At 47.6% G+C, this 21349-nt stretch overlaps 1 protein-coding gene across 1 annotated transcript; it reads right to left on the bottom strand.

Moving 5' to 3' along the window:
* Window positions 1-813: 813 nt before the first annotated feature.
* PLEK2 (pleckstrin 2) lies at window positions 814-20372 on the bottom strand. Its single transcript, XM_065940096.1, has 9 exons — window positions 20230-20372; window positions 9414-9578; window positions 7436-7617; window positions 5827-5918; window positions 5362-5549; window positions 5036-5137; window positions 4663-4746; window positions 2691-2769; window positions 814-1925 (listed from the first exon to the last, which is right to left on the bottom strand). The coding sequence occupies exons 1-9, from the start codon at window positions 20269-20271 to the stop codon at window positions 1798-1800; spliced, it is 1062 nt and encodes a 353-aa protein (XP_065796168.1). The 5' UTR covers window positions 20272-20372; the 3' UTR covers window positions 814-1797.
* Window positions 20373-21349: the final 977 nt, after the last annotated feature.

Here is a 21349-nt window from a genome sequence, read left to right on the forward strand (position 1 = left end):
GAACGAGTCAACTTCCCCTGCTGACCGGAAAGTATCACTTTCAAATATGAGAACAAGATCACACCCAGCTCTAAAAACTTGAATGGATTGACAAAAGATAATTGACCAGTTTACCCAAATTTTCAATCTGTCCGCATAAAGACTCACTAGAAATTGACAGATTCATCTACTCCCAGTTCTATCTTTGAGGTCAAGTGGTTATCAACTCATAATTGAAAATTAGCAATAGTTTGAGTCTCATTTAGGTATTATAATTAGTTGAAAATTTTAAATGGCCGGAAAAATACAAACATCCAAATGATTTTTCATGTTTTCTAGTAAAACAAGACAAACCAGTACTTATGAGGATAATGCTTAAACACTCAGTGGAAACCCACAGACGGCCTTACTTGACCTAGTTAACTTCTGCAGTAAAAGCAATTTAAATGGTTAGGAATTTTTAAAAATTCAAGTGCTAGTACCCTTGGCAAGAACTGTCCCATAATTTACCTCCAAGTGATAGTCAACTACTTTTCAACTCATTGTACTGGTACCTACCGTAACAGAGTGGGGTATAACTGTGCCAATTTACAATCAAGAAGCCATCAAACCAAATGCAGCTTAATTCAGATAGAAACCTATATTGAGAGCAAAAAGCAATAAAAAAAAAAAAAAAAAACTAAGGACACAGACCTTGGTAAAATGCCAAATGGAAAATGGTGCTTTAAAAGGCAGTCTCTTACAATGTAAGGAATAAAGTAAAACCTCATTAGCTTGGAATTCCTGATCTGAATGATCAGGTATTCTAGACAAGATCAAGAGAAGATAGTTCAAACTATTGAACTTTTACTTAAGCACTTTGGAGGTGTTCATGCCCCTTAAATGTAAGTTACATATCTATTCATTGAAGGAAGTCTAAGCAGTTGTACTGGCAGATTACTGTATTAAGCTTGAAAGTAATAAAAATGTTTTTAAAGACACTGTATGATACAGACTTTTCACTACTTCAGATTAACCTAACTGATGAAGCTTCTTGGTACCTATTTGTCTCCATTAATCTTCATTCTAAAACCAAAACTTCATGCCTTGATTTAATTCTCCCATTGACATCTTCCTCTCCTTTAGAAAGCTCCTGCTCTGCATCTTTCTAAACAACTTTTTTCACCGAAAAGCTGTAATTTTATGTACGTGACTAATCCAACTGAGTCCATGATTTCTGTAATGTATATACTTACGAAGGCTTTTTTTTCAAAACAAAATATTTCATTCAAGATTTTGCCCCCATCCCCACTTTAAGATGAGGCTTTAAGCTCACTTGAGATGTTTTTATAATCAGCTTGCCTAATAATTCGTATAGCCTTAAGCATGAAAAACCTTTGAAAACTGAAACTTTGTATAGGAATTCTAATAGCCAGGAACAAGTGTCAATTTTTATTCATTCCAAAGAAGTTAAGAGGTGCTGACAGCCTTTCCGAGAGCTCCATCATGAGGTTATAGTGTTTTGTTCAGTGTTACATGGCCAGTTAGTGTGACAAGGGAGACCTACTTTGGTACCCAAGGAATGGCTGGTTGTGATAATGGGCAAAAGTCAAGGTGCTGACTTGGCTGACAAGGCTGCTTCAGCATTTACAGGTTAACTGTAAATGAAGGTGGGGAAGGCAACAGCACCACTGCCAGCTTTAAGGAACTCCACCAATCTCACTCCAAAGCAGTACAAAATATAAAACGTTAAAAATCTTAACATACTCCCATTGTCCAGGAAATCCTGTGTCATCTGGTAAGAGGGAGGCATCTCAGTCCCATTCCCTCAGGTCCTTGTCACGTTAGCTTCTTGATAGCTTCAATCCACTCTGAACGCTCAGCCTTGCTGCTGGCCTGGATATAATAGTGTATGTCATCCTTAGTAATCACTTTGAAGAGATTTCCCTGGACATTCCCTTTAACCCCTAGGCAGGAAGAAAAAAAGAAAAACCAGTGAGTGAATATCCACGTCTGCTTTCAGCTGGGAGCAGCTGAAAGTCACTGAGACAGATAAAAACACATCATGAAGTATTTCTTAGTACAAGTGTACATATATGGTTAGGCAATCCCACCAAGACACATGCTTTCCTATTTGCCTCCCATCCATCCTCTCTCCCTCATCTGTGCCTTAAGGCCTGCCAGTTTTACGTCTGAACGTTCTTGAAAGACCTCTTGGCCTGCCCTCTATGCTAACCACAGGTCTGCAGTCTCACTCACATCAAAAAAGTCCAGAAGGTTTTATGTTAAAAGCATGGACAGATGCGGGACTTGACTGGAATTGTTTAATTTCTTTGGACCTCAATCTTCCCATCTGTAAATTGAGAATATACTACCTGCCTTAGCTGTCTAGTGTGAAATTAGCATATGACAGATATTAAATTGTGTTGTCAATCTTTAAACACTATTGTAAGCTATTGTTCTTAGGTGGAAGCTTATGGGCCAGTAAGCACAGGAAAGGGTGGGAAAGAATATTAAAGACGAGAATTATTTAGTTGTGTTGTTAAAACACTAAGAATACCCCATGTGTCCTTTCTCTGATTTTGAAATTGGCTTCAGAATTAACACCATTCATTGTCTCACTGTGAAAGCCCCACTCAGGCCCCACAGCTTAGCCCATCATCAGCAGAGCATTACTGAGAGAGCAGGAGGGAGGACCCTGAGATGAGGATGGGGCCAAAGTTGCCCCTTACCAGTGGGAACGCCATTATCCTCCAGAGCTGACACCAGGGAGCCACGAAGAGAAAAGCCACCCACTGGCCGGTTCTCTTCCTGCAAAGGAAAGGAGACTTGATCAGGGACTGTGTGAAGGCACAAAACTCTTATTAAAAGAGATGGAAATAACTGGACCGCATTACCCGTCTCCTGAGAAACCTGTATGCAAGTCAAGAGGCAACAGTTAGAACCTCACATGGAACAACTGGTGCAAACCTGGGAAAAGGAGGATGTCAAGGATGGATATTGTCACTCTGTTTATTTAACTTACATGCAGAAATGTCGGATTGGATAGATCACATGCTGGAATCAAGATTGCCAGGAGAAATATCAACAACCTCAGATATGCAGATGATACCACTTTAATGGCGAAAAGCCATTTACAGGAACTAAAGAACCTCTTAATGAGGGTGAAAGAGGAGAGTGGCTTAAAACTCAACATTCAAAAAACTAAGATCATGGCATCCAGTCCCATCACTTCATGGCAAATAGATGGGAAAAAAGTAGAAGCCAGAACAGATTTTCTTTTCTTGGGCTTCAAAATCACTGCAGACAGTGACTGCAGCCATGAAGTTAAAAGATGCTTTCTCCTTGGAAGGAAAGCTATGACAAATCTAGACAGCATATTAAAAAACAGAGACATCACTTTGCAGGTCCATATAGTCAAAGCTATGGTTTTTCCAGTAGTCACATATGGATGTGAGAGTTGGACCATAAAGAAGGCTGAACACTGAAGAACTGAATCTTTTGAACTGTGTTGCTGGAGAAGACTCTTAAAGAGTCCCTTGGACTGCAAGGAGAGCAAACCAGTCAATCCTAAAGGAAATCAACCCTGAATAATTAATTGGAAGGACTAGGCTGAAGCTGAAGCTTCAATAATTTGGCCAACTGATGTGAAGAACTGACTCATTGGAAAAGACCATGATGCTGGGAAAGACTGAGGGCAGGAGAAGAATCGGGAGACAGAGGATGAAATAGTTAGACAGCATCACCAACTCAATGGACATGAGTTTGAGCAAACTTTGGGAGATGATGAAGGATAGGGAAGGCTTGTGTGCTGCAGTCCATGGGGTCACAAAGATGTTGAACAGGACTGAGCAACTGGGCAATAACAACAGAAGAATCATGCTCTCATCATACCACCCTCAGTTAGCCTGCTAAAGAATTAGTCCATGAGAGTCATTTGTAACAGAAGATGAGGCTGAACTTGGACATCCCATGGCAAGTTATCTGCATGAGCGAGGAAGCTTGGGATTCATTTCACAGCCAGTCACATCAGCGCCACGCCCCTCCCTGCCCCTTAGCCCTCCCTGTGGTCTAGCAGGGTCCCCAGGGGCTCCTTCGAGTTCTTGGCTTAGGGTTGGGTTCCTGACTGAATGCCCACTCTTCATTATTTCAAAAAACAAATGAAAATCACACATCGACCAAGACAAGGCTGAACAGGGTGACTAAAAGGCCATGTTTCTGTTCTTTCGATTGGAACTAGATTAACTGAGCACACAGTAATACTTATTATCTGAAATTCAGAATTATGACTTAAATATTAAATGGCAAAAGAAACCTTTCAAAACATTGGTGGGGACAAGAGGAGGAGGGGGCAGAATTCATGGCCTCTTTGGGTGGAAAGGGGTGAAAAGAGGCTGGAAAGCACAGTCAGGAGTCTTCATCAGCTCAGCGCCCCCTTCGTAGGCACACGGCCAGCTTTAGAGGAACTGAAAGATGCTTTTCCTCCCAAAACAATCCAAAAGATCCACTGAGCAGGATCCACTGAGCAGGCGACGATGTGATGGAAGAAAAGAGACGTCAGACTGGGAGGAGCAGTTTGCAACCGTGGAAGGAAAGGCATCGTGGGTGGAAGCTATGGTAGGGAGGCTGGGAGGAAGGCTGGAGGTGGAACCAGCCCCGCTCTGCTGAGAAGAGATGTGTCTGGAAGCACGACAAGGCACTCACTTTGGAAGGGTCGTAGTAATGCAGAAAAGCTGGGTCCTTCCTCAGAACAAAGCGCCGCACCTTCCAGTTTTTCCTCTTGTGCCCCTGAGGCAAAGAAAGGGTGTATGGCTCTTGGGTGACAGCTTGTAGTCACAGCCTCCCACCTTCACGCCTCTAAGGCCTTAGGCCTGCTTGTCTGGGACTCCTATGGGCACAGACACGTGCCGGCCCCTTGCCTTGCTCCCTGTGGCCACCGCCGGACCCTGACTTAGCAGATGCTGACAACTAATGCCCTCTGGAGTCTCAGCCCTTCCCACCCTTTGTGGGGGTTCCCGCCTCCCCCGAGTTTCAGGACAGTCCGCCTCCTCCCTGCTCCAAGGCGGCCATCCCACACCTGCTTGGCCAGATAGCCTTGCTTCACCACAGTGCCACTTAACTCCATGGTACTGAGATTGATTTCTTCCTTGGGACTTATCTTCTTCTTGCAGCTCTCAGCCTGGTAGGAAGGAGAGACAAGGACTCTTGTCACCAACACATCCCAGCTCCAGGCTGGGGAAGCTCCCACAGGGGAAAGCAAACTCCCACTCCACCTGGGGGTGAAGCTGTCCCCCCTCCCCGAGCCCCAGGCCTCTCCCCGCTGACCGTGGAGCCCTGGCCCACACTGGGTGGCCTCTTCCTCTCTCTGCTCCCGTGCCAAGAGGAACCCAGGCCCTCACTTACGAATGTGTACAGGGCCGTGGAGTCATCCAGGAACTGCTCAGACAGATCCCCCGAGCGAATGGCTCCCGTGCTTCGGGTGCCTACTGGCCGAAGGAAGTTCTCCTCCATGAGCACCGAGGCCAGCGTCACAGCCTCCAGGCGGCTGGCGGCAAAGCTGCTGGAGAGGAGCCAGTCCACCAGGGAGGAGCCTGCGGCAGGCAAGGGCAGCACCCATCAAGACAACAGGCTCCAGCTTCCTCGGGGGTGCCTGGCTGTGACCTCATTGGCCTTGACCCCTGGAGCAGCCTTGAACAGCCTTGGGGCTCAGCCCTGGAGCAGATCAAATGCCACCCCCGCTGCCCAGAGCTGTGGCCGCACCCACATCTCAGGCCGGTCCGTTGGCTGCCAGGCAGCTCAGGCCTCAACACCACTGAGTCTCCAGGGCCTGGCCCGGCCCCGGGGGTGGGGTGGGGGTCAGGGGCTCACCTATGAAGGTCTTTTTGTAGGTGCTTCCCTGCTCCATGTTGGGGCTTGGCCGGATTCCGCAGGTACTGTCGCGCATCTTGTCCACGATGCGACTACACGGAAGGAAGGCAAAATAGAGGAGACCCTTGTCACATTGACAGGAATGAGGGTGGGTCCATGAGCCACTGCTGAGGGTATAAAGCATGTGGCAAGTGGCATAATACACATCGCAGAGAAAGAGGGGTATTCTGTTATGCATCAGAATTTGAGAGGTAGGATTGGGGAACATTTCTTCTTGCTCATCTAAATGTTCTAATAATTCTATGCTAGACAGGTATTATGTTTGTAGTAAAACTAAAGAGCTGTGACTTAATTTAAAAACAGAAGAATTATCTATGATCCGCTACATAAAGTCCAAATTCCTCCAGCTACTTCTCAAAAGTCACCCATCACTTGAACCCACTCTTATCTGCTGCTGGTCTTCCTGCACTCACCATGGGTTAGCCACGCCCTAGATGCACAAATGATGTTTTTGAACTATGGGGCTGGAGAAGACTCTTGAGAGTCCCTCAGAAAGCAAGGAGACCAAACCAGTCAATCCTAAAGGAAATCAACTCTGAATATTCATTGGAAGGACTGATGCTGGAGCTCCAATACTTTGGCCACCTGATACAAAGAGCCGACTCACTGGAAAAGACCTTGATGCTGGGAAAGACTGAGGGGAACAGGAGAAGGGGCAACAGAGGATGAGATGGTTGGATGGCACCACTGATACAATGTACATGAACCAGGGCAAAGCCCAGGAGATGGTGAGGAACAGGGTGGCCTGCCGTGCTGCAGTCCATGGGGTCGCAAAGAGCCAGACGTGACTTAGCGAATGAACAGCAAAGATGCACAATCAAGATTCCAGAGCTTGGTATGGAGTTTTTTGGTAAGTCTGGGAAGTTCTGCTTCCTGCAAAGTTAGTGGGCATTTCCTGCAGATGCGTGGACATAACAATTCCCATGATGGGAATTCCTTTCATCCTTCCCTACTTTATAGTATCACTGCCACCACTGACCTGCTTTCCTTCTGTTCTGTGGGACGATCCCGGCCACCAATGGCAGACCTTCTCTCGTTCTCTATTTAGGTACTTGGGCTAGAAAGCCCCTGAGAGGAGACTTTGCTTATGCCCATCTGCATGAGCACCTAGAGCGATGTATGGCATGCACCAAGCACTCAGTAACTATTTCTTAAAAGAGTGGATGGATGGATGGACGAAGAATCCCACAGACCAAGAATGCAGCTCTTAACAGAACACAGGTTCCTGCCACCAGGCTGCAAACAAGACTAATGACTTGGTGAGTGGAGATTCCTGGGGAGCTGTTTGTACAGCCCTGAGCATCCCGGTTGACACTGAAGGGAGGGGGTCAAGACACTGAGGGGGACAGGAGCAGCAGGGACCCCAAGAGGTCACCAGGGCAAACTGGCAGGGCCACTCCCACCGAGAGAAAGCAATGCCAACAGGCCCTGGAGCACCGCTGCAGCACCAGCCAGGCCCGTGCAGCGGCCACAGAGGCCCCTCCTGAGGCAGGCAGGCAGCAGAGGCCGCAGCAAAGCCGAGGGGGCGAGGGCAGGGCCGGGCACGCACTGCAGGCTGATGTGAGGGGGCAGCTTGAAGGAGTTCTTCAGTAGGTGAAGCTGCTGGACCTTCCCCGGCTGCCCCGCGTGGATGGCTCCTGTTATCTCGAAGGCCCAGGCGTCCCTCTCCTCTCGAGAACAGGCCTCCAGGAAGTACTCCGTGGATGTTTGAGTTTTCAGCTTAATGAGAAGCTGTGGGAAGAGACAGCCAGTCAGACCAGGCAGGCAAGAGAGAGAGAGAAAGTTGGCTGGGCAGCAAAAATGACAGAACCGAAGCAGATCCGGGAAACCACGTGATCCAGAGACTGCCGAATGCCTCACCCCTCGACCACGTCCCAGCCACCGGGCCTTTTAAAGATTCCCTCGTACACCTCCAGTGACAGAGAGTTCACCACCTTGGCCCCTTTGAACAGACTAATTAGCGCAGAGTCTGCTTCCTGGGGCCTTGGTCTCTCTGCTCCCGATTCTGCCTTCCAGGTTAAGCTCACCTCTTATGAGAGCCCCTGTGCTAAAGAGGGAAAACACAGGCTTCCAGGTGAGACTCGGCTAGATCCATAGCTGCGGTCGCTTGGGCACATTAAAGGACCCACTGAGCCTCCCAGTGCCTTCATCTGTCCCATGAGGCTATTAACGCCTACCCCGAAGGAACTCAGTTCTGATCCTTTTGATCATCTTTTTAATTTATTTTTTAAAATGTGTTTATTTTTAATTGAAGGATAATTGCTTTACAATAGCTCGGTTGGTAAAGATTCTGCCTGCAATGCAGGAGACCCAGGTTCGATCCCTGGGTCACGAAGATCCCTTGGAGGAGGAGACGGCAACCCACTCCAGTATTCTTGCCTGGAGAATCCCACGGACCGAGGAGCCTGGCAGGCTACAGTCTGTGGGATCCAAGAGTCAGACATGACTTAGCGACTAAGCTATTGTGTTGGTTTCTGCCAACATCAACATGAATCAGCCATAGTATACCTATGTCCCCTCCTTCGTGAACCTCCCTCCCCATCCCACCCCTCTAGGTTGTTACAGAGCCCCAGTTTGAGCTCCCTGAGTCATACGGCAAATTCCCATTGGCTATTTACATATGGTAATGCAAGTTTCCATGTTACTTTCTCCATACATTCCCACCCTCTCCTTCCTCAACCCCCCCATCCAGCCCCCGTGTCCTTAATCTGTTCTCTATGTCTACATCTGAGCTGCTTCTGGATTGGGTCTAGTCATCCCAAGTCTTTCACACATTCGTCATATAATATGGTTTAAACTTTCTCAACCAGTTCATGTCCAAATCTCCATCCATCCCAAAGTTGTACCTGAGCCAGACAGCTTGTAAGGGCATCTTCCTCCTTTTCAGCAAGACAGTGTTCTCTATGGCCGATAATATCTGTACCAACATTGGAACTCTGTTTTTCAGTTAACCACTTGCTTTCATAACCACTTGCCGTCTCCTTAACTGAAAGAAGCAATCTGACAATCTTCTTCCTTGACTCCTCCAAGCCTAGCAAATTTCTTGGCACTTACTGAGCCCTCGGTAAATGATTAATTCAGATTCTTTTCTGATGGTAGATGGTAAATGATTAATTCAGGTTCTTTTTAGGGTTGAGCTGCTCTTGACTTTTGGAACATGTACCCACTGGGGGATGAAAGCCATCCTATTGAACCTGAAGTAGCAATAACTACTCACATTTGTGTGGTACCTCCTAGGCTACAAGTGTTTTGACCCACCATTACCTTCATGATCCTCATCATAGCTGTGAGCGACAGTCAGGCGTCATTACATGATCCCAGTTTATAGACGAGGATCTCAGGCTCAGAGAGGTTCAAATACTTGCCCAAGGTCACGTGCCTGGTATGTGGCGCAGCCAGGATTTGAGTCTAGGTTTTTCAGTAACTCAGCTGTTACCATGACTCATTCCACCTTCGCCTAAGAGGCCAGGGAGGGAGGTGGTGCGGGGAGCGGGAGGGAGGCGCTGGGAAGAGGGGCCTTCACTTACCGGGCGATTTTCATACTCCAGGCAGGGGCAGGTGATGGTGCAGCCATCCAGAAGGATACGGCCCTTGGGAGGGGTCACTTTCCGACCCCCCTGGAACTTGTAGTATAGAAGCGTGTTCTGCCGAAGAATGAACCACCGCGCTTTCCAGTTGTGGACAATGTGACCCTGAGGACAGACAGGAGAGCCCTGAGGTGAGCTGGCCGAGGGGACGACCTGGTCATAGGGAGAGGAGTCTCGTTGCACAGGTGGTCAGACTGTGCCATGGGATCAACTCTCCAATAAGGAGACAGCGCTCTCTGTCTTGCTTAGCTTAATTTTATTTTCTAATTTTGAAATAATTTCAATTCAGAGAAAAGTTGAAGACAAGCATAAAACTTTTTTACAAAAAAAAAACTTTTATAAAACCATTAAGAGTTAGTTTTTAACATGATGCTCTATATGTTAATATTGATGCTTCTCAATATTTTATTGTGTCTCCTACCAAAAAATAAAAAGTATTTCCAACATAACCACAATACAATCAACATTAGGAAATTTACATGAATATGTTATTTTCCTCTGTTCCATAAACTCCACCCAAGTTTCACCAATTATCCCAATAATGTCCTTAAGAGCCAAAAGATCCTGTTCCAAATTATATGTTTATTTTCATTTTCATGAAGAAATTGTGAGCTTTGGATCTCTTTGTCATCTCTTTTGAGTATGTAACAAAGCCTTTGGCATTCACTTTCTAGTTCCCATTTGTTCTTTTTTTCTGTGGTTATACGCCTTGAAAGAAACTGCAAAGTACACGGAAGAAAAGATCCTAGGGACTTCCCTGATGGTCCAGGGGCTAAAACTCTGAGCTATCAGTGTAGGAGGCGTAGGTTCCATCCCTGATCTGGGAACTAGATCCCACATGCAGCAACCAAGAGTTCACCTGCTGCAACGAAAGATCCTACATGCCTCAATGAAGACCCAGCACAGCCAAATAAATAAATACAAAAAAGAGAGAAATCCTGTTAATACCTTGCATTTCCTTTGTCTTTTTCCCTTTTATTATTCTTTTAATCAAGAGCATATTATGTATAGTTTTATTTTCTAGTCTTTCTTTTATTGACTTTGCCAAGCATTTTCTCACACCATTGCTACTGCTAAGTCACTTCAGTCGTGTCCGACTCTGTGTGACCCCATAGACGGCAGCCCATCAGGCTTCCCCGTCCCTGGGATTCTCCAGGCAAGAACACTGGAGTGGGCTGCCATTTCCTTCTCCAATGCATGAAAGTGAAAAGTGAAAGTGAAGTCACTCAGTCGTGTCCGACTCAGCAACCCCATGGACCGCACCCTACCAGGCTCCTCCACCCATGGAATTTTCCAGGCAAGAGTACTGGAGGGGGGTGCCATCGCCTTCTGCGTTGTAAAGCTGAAGCCACAAATTAAGAACTCTAACCATCTGACCTAACCTGGTGTGGCAGACCTAAAAGGCAGGAGAGTCTGGGGGGCTCTCAGATGGGTAATGAAGCCAATGGACAAGACAGGCAGGTGAAGACAGAAAGTCTGTTTCTAGAACAAACCAGTGGATGGGGGAATGTCTGCTGAAGAATCAGAATAGAATAACTTTGTACACGCTCATGAAAGCAATTTTCTTGGCATATTTCCCAGAGCAGAGCCAAATTAGGGCTGGGTTCTAATCAAGAGAGATGCACTTTATCTGAATCAGAGACTGTCCCGATTCACTGGTTTCCTGACCCAGCACTGATTCACTTTCAAGGTCCCTTCAGTTGTCACATCTATGATGCTGCAGTTCTGTTCGACACTCAGCAGGTATGCACTGAGCGTGTTAGCAAACTGGAAATTGTTGAAGGGGTGACTGTGTGATCACTGGTCTAAGCCAAACAGAATTTACTGTGGTAACTATGGCATAGATATAGGCTTCCCTGGTGGCTCAGACAGTAAAGAATCTGCCTGCAATGCAGGAGACCTGGGTTTAGGCCCTGGGTAGGGAATATCCCCTGGAGAAGGGAATAGTTACTCACTCCAGTATTCTTGCCTGGAGAATCCCATGGACAGAGGAACCTGGCAGGCTAGAGTCCATGGGGTCACAAAGAGTCAGACACAACTGAGTGACTAACATTTTCACCTTTCCATATACATATATATTAACTGGAATTTTAAATATACATATTTATATAAATATTTATGCATCTATATATATTAAATATTTATATATATATATACATTTATATATTTAATATATATATTTAATTGTCACCCTACTAACTTAACTTATATGGAGAGTACATTATGTGAAATGCCAGGCTGAATGAAGCACAAGCTGGAATCAAGATTGCCAGGAGAAATATCAATAATCTCAGATATGTAGATGACACCACTCTTATGGCAGAAAGTGAAGAACAACTAAAGAGCCTCTTGATGAAAGTGAAAGAGGAAGAGTGAAAAAGTTGGCTTAAAACTCAACATTCAGAAAACTAAGATCATGGCATCCAATCCCATCACTTCATGGCAAATAGATGGTGAAACAATGGAAACAGTGAGAGATTTTATTTTTGTGGGCTCCAAAATTACTGTAGATAGTGGTGGCAGCCATGAAATTAAAAGACACCTGCTCCTTGGAAGAAAAGCTATGACAAACCTAGACAGCATATTAAAAGGCAGAGACATTACTTTGCCAACAAAAGTCTGTGTAGTCAAGGCTATGATTTTTCCAGTGGTCATGTATGGTTGTGAGAATTGGACTATAAAGAAAGTTGAGCACTGAAGAATTGATGCTCTTGAACTGAGGTGTTGGAGAAGACTCTTGAGAGTCCCTTGGACTGCAAGGAGATCCAACCAGTCCATCCTAAAGGAAATCAGTCCTGAATATTCACTGGAAGGACTGATGCTGAAGCTGAAACTCCAATACTTTGGCCACCTGATGCAAAGAACTGACTCCTTGGAAAAGACCCTGATGCTTGGAAAGATTGAAGGCAGGAGGAGAAGAGCACAACAGAGGATGAGATGATTGGGTGGCATCACCTACTCGATGGACATGAGTTTGAGTATGCTCTGGGAGTTGGTGATGGACAGGGAAGCCTGGCGTGCTGCAGTCCAGGGGTCACAAGGAGTCGGACACGACTGAGCGACTGAACTGAACTAAATTGGAATATAATTGCTTTACAAAAGTGTGCTAGTTTCTGTTGTACAATGAAGTGAATCAGCCACATGCATACATATATCCCCTTCCTCTTGAGCCTTCCTCCTACCCTAAATATGACTTTTAACAGCTAATCTGACAAGAGTTTACCAATATGTCTAAGTGTCATTACGTTACATGGTGCGTGAGTTGTGGGCATGAGAGGACGGATATGTCAAGCTGAATTTTACAGTTTTGTTCTCTTCACTCTGTCCTGTACCAAGAATCCCCATCACACGATGGGTGATGGCTGTTCTTGACACAAGCTGACATGTTTAAAGAAACGAAAAAGATTTGGCTCTAACTCCTCAGCAATGGGGGTACTTTACTGCCCTCTACATGGCCCAGACCCAGGTCTCCTTGCTCAATGAGCCCCTGCTGAGGGGGTTCAAGTGCATCATTAGCAGTAAAGGCAGTGAACTTCCAGCACACAGGTGTGGCTGGTGCAGAGAAAGGAGATTGCCATCTAAGCTGATGGCATGCGGGCCAGTGTAAGGTGAAGGAGAGGAGGTGAAACAATCTTAAAACATAGGTATTCTGGCCTGAATTATGCCCTTCTCCCAGATCCAGGCGTTGATGCCCCAATCACTCCCCCACCTCTACCTCGAGCTGTGCTGCGCTTAGCCACTGAGTCCTGCCTGACTCTTTGTGACCCCGTGGGCTGTAGCCCGCCAGACTCCTCTGTCCATGGGATTCTCCAGGGAAGAATACTGGGGTGCATTGCCATGCCCTCCTCCAGAGGATCTTCCCAACCCAGGGATTGAACCCAGGTCTCCGACATTGCAGGCGGATTCTTTACCACCTAAGCCACCAAGGAAGCCCAAGAATATTGGAGCAGGTAGCCTATCCCTTCTCCAGGGGATCTTCCTGACCCAAGAATCACCACTACCTTAGAATGTGACTGTATTTGAAGAGACGGTCTTTAAGGAGGTGATCAGGTTAAATGGGGCCATTGTGTGTGTGCTAAGTCACTTCAGTCCTGTCCAACTCTTTGCCATCCTATGGACTATAGCCCACCAGGCTCCCCTGGGATTCTCCAGGCAAGAATACTGGAGTGGGTTGCCATGCCCTCCTCCAGGGAAATCTTCCCCATCCAGGGATGGAACCTGATTCTCCTACGTCTCCTGCATTGACAGATGGGTTCTTTACCACTAGCACCACCTGGGAAGCCCAGATGAGGTCATTACTTGGGTCTTAATCCAATGTGACTGGGGGCCTCAAGAGAAGAGGAAATTTGGACACACAGGTGTCAGGGAGGCCTGTACACAGAGGAAAGACCTTGTGAGCACACAGCCAGAGATGCCATGTGTGGGCGAGCTGAGGAGATAGCCTAAGAGGAAACCAAACCTTCGACACTTTAAACCTTGGACTCCAGCCTCCAGAACTGTGAGGAAATAAATCTCTGTTGCTTAGGCGGTCCCGTCTGTGGTCTTTTGTTACAGGAGCCTTTATAAACTAAAACAACAGAGAAAGAAGAAAGGGGCCTGGAGGTGTTAGGGAGAAAGGTGAAACCAACAGATGTTGAGCAGAACAAACTAATACACAGATAAGGCTACACTTCCTGGACGAAACGCTACATTTCCCAGAATTTCTGGTAGGGGAACAGGGAGGTGGTTAGGTGGCTGCCAGTCCTGTGCATGGGGCACTGATGCGTGTTTGGCAGCCACCAACGTAGCAGGCTAGTGGTGGGAGGCCAGGGTTTTCTGACAGCCAGTCCCCGAGTTATCAGGAACAAGTGACAAACGGTGACGGCAGGGTGTTTCCACTAGAGACGTCTCCTGGTGCTGTGGGGTATTTCTGTCTGGCTGCATTGTCGCTGGCTGTGTGGCACTCGGTCCTCCCAAATATCTCCGAGTTATCCTTCTGTTCAAACTTGCTAGAGTGCACTGCGTTATGAGCAGCTAAGAATCCAGTCTGACATCAACGGAGAGTGGCCTGAGAAAGACTGATGAGATGGGCTCACGTTGTAGGTACAGCACTTGAAGCAGCTGGTGACCTCACTGTGGCCGGAGGGGAATCCCTAGACTTTTAAGCAGAATGATGACAAGCTTAGGTGCTCATGTTTAAAAAAATCACCTGACCGCACTGCGGCAGAACAGCTGAAGAAGGTTGGCAAGCCGGGAGTGGGCAGCTCAGCTAGAGGTTCCTGTCGTAACACACAAAACAGGAAGGATCCCAGCTCTACAGATAAGCTACGCCATACTGAGAGGGGTTAAGACACTGACCCAAAATCAGCAGCTAAAGGGTGTTAGAGACCAAAAATACACTGGTATAAAGGGGAAAAGAACCCAGGCCTCCCTTCACCTGGGCGTCTTCTACCTTCTCCAGGCTCCTTGTCTGGAAGCAGCTGGTGGGGATCAGAGGTCACTTAGACCATGAATGGCTTAGCGCCCCGTTAGAGGGGAGGAGAGTCCATTCGATGGGATGTAACCCTAGGACTGGGCTTAGGAAGCACAGAATTTTACAGCCGGAGGATCCTTTGAAAAAGCCTATATAATTCTATGGGCTTCCCTGGTGGCTCAGATGGTAAAGAATCTAAACTCCCTAAGTTTAATAATGAGGAAACTGAGGCCTGGAAAGGTCTTGCCCGAGACTCGACAAAGAAGCAGAGATGGTACTTACTATGGGTTGAATTATGTCCCTGCAAAACATATGTTGAAGTCCTAACCCTGGGGATCTGTGAATGAGGTCTTATTTGGAAATAGGGTCTTTGGAGATGTAATCAGGATAAGATGAAGTCATACTAGATTCAGCTCAGGTCAGTTCAGTCACTCAGTCATGTCCCACTCTTTGTGACCCCATGGACTACAGCATGCCAGGCTTCCCTGTCCATCACCAACCCAGAGCTTGCTCAAATTCATGTCCATTGAGTCGGTGATGCCATCCAACCGTCACATCCTCTGTCATCCCCTTCTCCTCCTGCCTTCAATCTTTCCCGGCATCAGGGTCTTTTCCAAGGAGTCAGTTCTTTGCATCAGGGTCTTTTCCAATGAGTCAGTTCTTCCTATCAGGTGGCCAAAGGATTGGAGCTTCAGCTTCAGCATCAGTCCTTCCAACGAATATTCAGGACTGATTTCCTTTAGGATTGACTGGTTTGATCTTCTTGCAGTCCAAGGGACTCTCAAGAGTCTTCTCCAACACCACAGTTTCAAAGCATCAAGTCTTCAGTGCTCCTCAGCTTTCTTTATGGTCCAACTCTCACATTCATATATGACTACTGGAAAAACCATAGCTTTGACTAGACAGACCTTTGTTGGCAAAGTAATATCTGTTTTTTGATATGCTGTTTAGGTTTGTCATAGCTTTTCTTCCAAGGAGCAAGTGTCTTTTAATTTCATGGCTGCAGTCACCATCTGCAAAGATTTTGGAGTCTAAGAAAATAAAATCTGTCACTGTTTCCATTGTTTCCCCATCTATTTCCCATGAAGTGATGGGACCGGATGCCATGATCTTCGTTTTCTGAATGTTGAGTTTTAAGCCAGTTTTTTCACTCTCCTTTTTCACTTTCATCAAGAGGCTTTTCAGTTTCTCTTCACTTTCTGCCATAAGGGTGGTGTCACCTGCATATCTGAGGTTATTGATATTTCTTCTGGCAATCTTGATTCCAGCTTGTGCTTTATCCAGCCTGGCATTTTGCATGATGTACTCTATATATAAGTTAAATAAGCAGGGTGACAATATATAGTCTTGACGTACTCCTTTCCCAAATTGGAACTAGTCCATTATTCCATGTCAGGTTCTGTTGCTTCTTGACCTGCAATCCGATTTCTCAGGAGGCAGGTAAGGCGGTCTAGTATTCCCATCTCTTGAAGAATTTTCCACAGTTTGTTGTGATCCACACAGTCAAAGGCTTTGGCATAGTCAATAAAGCAGATGTTTTTATGGAACTCTCTTGTTTTTTCTATGATCTAACGGATGTTGGCAATTTGAATACCAGCTGAGCCACCAGGGAAGCCCGATATTAGATTAGGATGGCCCTAAAAACATTTATATAATTGGTGTCCTTACATGAAGAGGAAATTTTGGACACTGAAAGACACACGGGGAGAAGACAGTCATGTGGTGATGGAGGCAGAGATTAGAGTGAAGCACCTAGAAACCAAGGAACACAGAAGAGAGCCTTTGTGAGATAATGCATGCCTGCGTGCGTGCTCACTCGTGTCCAACTCTCTGCGACCCCACAGACTGTAGCCCGCCAGGCTCCTCTGTCCATGGGATCCTCCAGGCAAGAATACTGGAGTGGGTTGCCACGGCCTCCTCTATCGGATCTTCCTGACCCAGGGATCGAACCCATGTCTCTTACATCTCCAGCATTGGGAGGCGGATTCTTTACCACTAGCACCACCTGGGAAGCCCTATGCATAACCATAATTCACTTGTAATCATTTGTTTATTTGAGGGGACTTGTAGGTAGTTTCCAGTTTTTATTCTCTACCTAAATAACACTTTGTTCCTAAAGCCTTTAAAAAAAAATTATTATTTATTTATTTTTGGCTGCGGCGGGTCTTTGTTGTTCCATGACATGTGGGATCTTAGTTCCCCAATGAGGGATCAAACCCACATCCCCTGCATTGGAAGGCAGATTCCTCACCACTGGGCCACCAGGGAAGTCCCATTCCTAAAGCTTTTATGGCTTTTCCTACAGACTGAGTCCTACAGACGAAAGATCTAGGTTACAGCATGTTGATACGGCCATGTCATTTTCTGAGAGTTGTAGGAGGTAGGAGCCAGGCAACCATGCCCGATGTGTTCCGGCCGCTTCTTGAAGGACAAGCGGCCCTACCCACGCAGACCTGCCTTCCTTCCCGGGCACCCTTCTTTAACACCAGGCCAAGTAAGCACCCTGCATTTTTGCCTGGAGCTTCGCCGTCTTTCTTGTCTGGGCTGGATTAAGACTCAAATCCATCTTGCCCCTGCCTGTCTCCTGCTTCGCCCTCACCCGTGATGACTGTTCTGTACTCTGGGTTACCAGCTTGGGCCCCGCCCCACTTCAGGACCGTAAACCCTCTTGAACCTGTGGAATCCCACAGTCACAGTCCTGCAACTTCCCCGGTGGACACAGGGGCCGCCATCCAGGAGGAGGGGAAATGGGGGAAGCGGGAAAGTGATCAGGAGGGAGGGACGGTTGGCAGGGGCAAGGGGCCCCATTCCTCACTTTGCAGGAAAGGGTGTGGCTTCCGCTTGCCTCCGGGTCAGGCTCCAGCTCCAAATGCTTGTCTTTGGGTTTGGCTGGACAGCGCTTTAGGGATTTCAGTCTAGCCCGTCAGTGGACTTTTGGGGTCAGACGAGTTGACTGTCCTCCCTTCTCCGTACCTTGGACTCCCTAAGCGGCCACCCTAGACCGGCCTGTCTGGAAGAGAACTCACATCCTCCCCTCCCTTCAGCCCTCCCCTGACTGCATGGTGGTGGTGGTGGTGGTGGGATAGCATGTAAAGCAAGCCCCAGGAACAGGGGGAATGCCCACAGGGGCCCATCTCAGAGAGTTTGTCTTCAACAGGCGCCTACCCAGGCTCAGTTATTCTAACAACCAACACCTTCAGGGAACTTTTCCTACAGCTTCTAATGTGAGGGAAAGAAGGGACAGGGTCCTTGGTGGGAAAGCCCCTGACAATCAACAATGCCCACCAAAATCCCCGCCCCTCTCCCTCACCTTAGAAGCCACAGGAAAAGTTCCCCAAAGGTGCACTCTCTGAGGTGTGGCTACCTCCACAAACACTGAAGGACTAATCTATCACTTTAATCCCGGTGATACAAAGCGGTCGGGGAATTCTGTACTTGCCTGTATCCAGTCTGACCCTTGAACCAGCACAGCCTCCTACACCTCCTCTGGCTCACAGTTTTGAGCAAACAACACACCCAACCTCCTGTGTCAAATAATGTGTAAAATATCATGACTATATTCCCTGCTGACCTGAAAGTGACTTGGGACCTCAGGGTTGATCTGCTGGCCAGGGAAGGCCAGGGGAGAGAGTCCCTTCACCTCTCTTCACCCATCCCCCTGCCAAAGCTGGAAACTCAGTACACGAGCCGGAAGGCTCAACCCCAGATTTTATGCTCTGCTGTTACGTTAGCATAAATGTTCAGTGTGAACATCAATGTTAAAAGAACTTTTAAAAATCAAATTTCCCTCCTGCAGCTGCTTTTTCCTTCATTTTCTACCTTGGTCCCATATGCCTGGTTTTCATCTGGACTCTTGCTTGCTGTGGGAAAAGCCGCTAGTGGTGACGTGGAAGGAGTGAGGATGGAGACTGCTCAGAGTCTGCTTGAATTTATGTTAGTGGGTATCTTCGCCCCTCTCCTTTCCGGAATGGCTAAAACTTTTTATGCTTACCAAAGTGAAGGAAAAAACAAATTATACTTATTTATTTGCTATAAACTATGATAGATTCAGGGTTTCCCTGGTGGCTCCGTGGTAAAGAATCCACCTGCCAATGCAGGAGATGCAGGTTTGATGCCTGGGTCAGGAAGATCCCCTGGAGTAGGAAATGGCAACCTATTCTAGTATTCTTGCCTGGTAAGTCCCATGGACAGAGGTTCCTGGTGGGCTGCAGTCCACGGGGTTGCAAAAGAGTCGGACACAACTTAGTGACTACACAGCAACAACAATTCCATGATAGATTCAACCACAACTGAAACAGAAGGATCTAAAGTACTTCAGTGTCGATTGTTCCATTTATTTAATATTAACACTCATAAGGGAACCAGTTGTCCCCAAATATTTTCAACATGATCAGTAAAAACTATAGAATTTTGAAAGGCTGAACACCACACAGAAGTGACAAGTGACTGGATGGATGGCTTGGAAAATAAAACTCTGGATTTGTGAAAAAAAACAATACAACTGGCCCCTGAACAACAGGGGATTCAGGGCAAAGATCCCTGAGCTGTTGAACATTCACATGCAACTTTACAGCTGGCCCTCCCTATCCAGGGTTCTCTACCCCAGGACTCAACCAACCACACGGGGCTCTGGGCAATGGCCTCATCTTTCTGCCCCTCGGTTTCCTCATCTGCGATAGAGGGATAACAATACCCACCCTGCAGTGGGCAGCCTCAGTGGCTTCCATCCTGCTCCATCACCCACTGGTCCAGATCCTGAGCAAGCTACTTAGCCTCTTTGATCTTCCTTTTCCCCTTGCAGAAAGGGCGGTAAAATGGGACCACCGACCTGTCGGACTGTTGGCAGGATTAAGAGAGCCAGCGTCCAGGACTGGTGCACAGCAGAGGCTTAAGAAACAAAGGCTTTCTCCTTGCTCACGGGTTATTGTGAAGAATTCAGGAGATGATGCATTAATCAGACGAGCTTGGGGGACTACAGAACACCCTTCTGTTGTTTTAAGACATCATAATTAAATCCTGGACGCTTCGTATTTTAGTAAGTAGTTTTAAACAAGCTGTTCTCTAAAGGGTAGCCGCCCGCCCGCACCCCACACGCGCTAGCCGAGCGGGATTCTCCTCCTTGCCCGTTCCCCCAGCCCCTCTTTTCCAGCTAAAGCTCACCCCCAGCCACCGCCCACCCGGCTCTGTCCCCGACACGCGGCTCCTCCCAGAGGGGCCCCAGCCCGCCGGATCGCGGCTCAGGTGAGCCGGCGGCCGCCGCGCACCCGCCCCGAGCCGTATCCGGAGAGGCTGGGGCGCGCTCACCCTCTTGACGAGGAAGCCCTCCTTGAGCACGCCGTCCTCCATGGCGCCGTCCCGCGCCGCCCGCTCCTCCGCTCCCGCGGCGCCCAGGAAGCGCCTCCGACTCGGCGCGGCGCCGCCCCCTGGCCGGTGCCCAGAGCCCGAGGCCGCGGGGCCTCCCGCGCAGGAAGTCAGTCCAGGTCGGGATTTCTAACGTGCTTCCCCTGCCGAAGGTGGCCTGAGGTCCGTGGTTAGTCCTCGGGTTTGACTCCCGGCCCGGCTCCATCCATCCACGTGCCCCCTGCGCGCTGGGCGCCTCTTACCCTTCCTTCTCTGCCCATCTGCCGCCACTCCCAGCCTTAACCAGGTGCCTGCCTGGCACCCGGCACATTGCTCTTGACTAATACTTAGGGAATCAAGCTGACGGAAAGGATTTCAAGAATCTGGGGTCATCTGAGCTCTATGGGAAGAGGGGGTGGGAGAGTGGATGAGGTGCTCCAGGTTGGGAGCTTGATCCTAGCCTCTGGTGGGCGCAGAGAAATGTTCCCATTAGCGAGGTCACGGCACCATCTGCAGGGGCTGTGTGGCCCCACAATACCCCTTTCTGCCAAAAAGGCTGGAACTGAACTTTCCATGATTAGGGGCAAAATTTAAGGGAGAGCCAGGGAACCCAGTAATCTAGATAAATAATATTTTAATGCAACATTCTAAAATATGTTAAGTGTTTTTGAAATTTTTTAAATAAAAAATCAGGCCAAAAAAAAAAATCCATGTTTAACAAAGTGTCAAAAGCAGGGGGAAATATCCATAATACTGAACTCCACCTTAGGACACTGTCCGTTTATCCATTGTTTGCCCCTTAGCATGAAGGGCCCTATTAGGACTGTTCATCAGGACAGAAAAAGGCCCCAGATGCCTAAAAGGGAAGAGAAAGCTCTAGATTGGGAGAAGGTGCCCCTGGGTGCCTTTCAAAACCAGCTGGGAGCCCACCCCTAAAGCACAGTGGGAGCCCCTGCCCTAGAAATGGCCCCCTTCAACCCTCTGTACAGATTGACTTTCGGATCTCAGAGGAGTACAAAATGAAAGGGGCTTTCATTCCATTTCAGGATGAACATCAACTCCGCACCTTCTGAAGTCAGACCTG

The sequence above is a fragment of the Muntiacus reevesi genome, chromosome 7 (genome assembly GCF_963930625.1).
Source record: "Muntiacus reevesi chromosome 7, mMunRee1.1, whole genome shotgun sequence".
In the NCBI taxonomy this organism is placed as follows: Eukaryota; Metazoa; Chordata; class Mammalia; order Artiodactyla; family Cervidae; genus Muntiacus; species Muntiacus reevesi.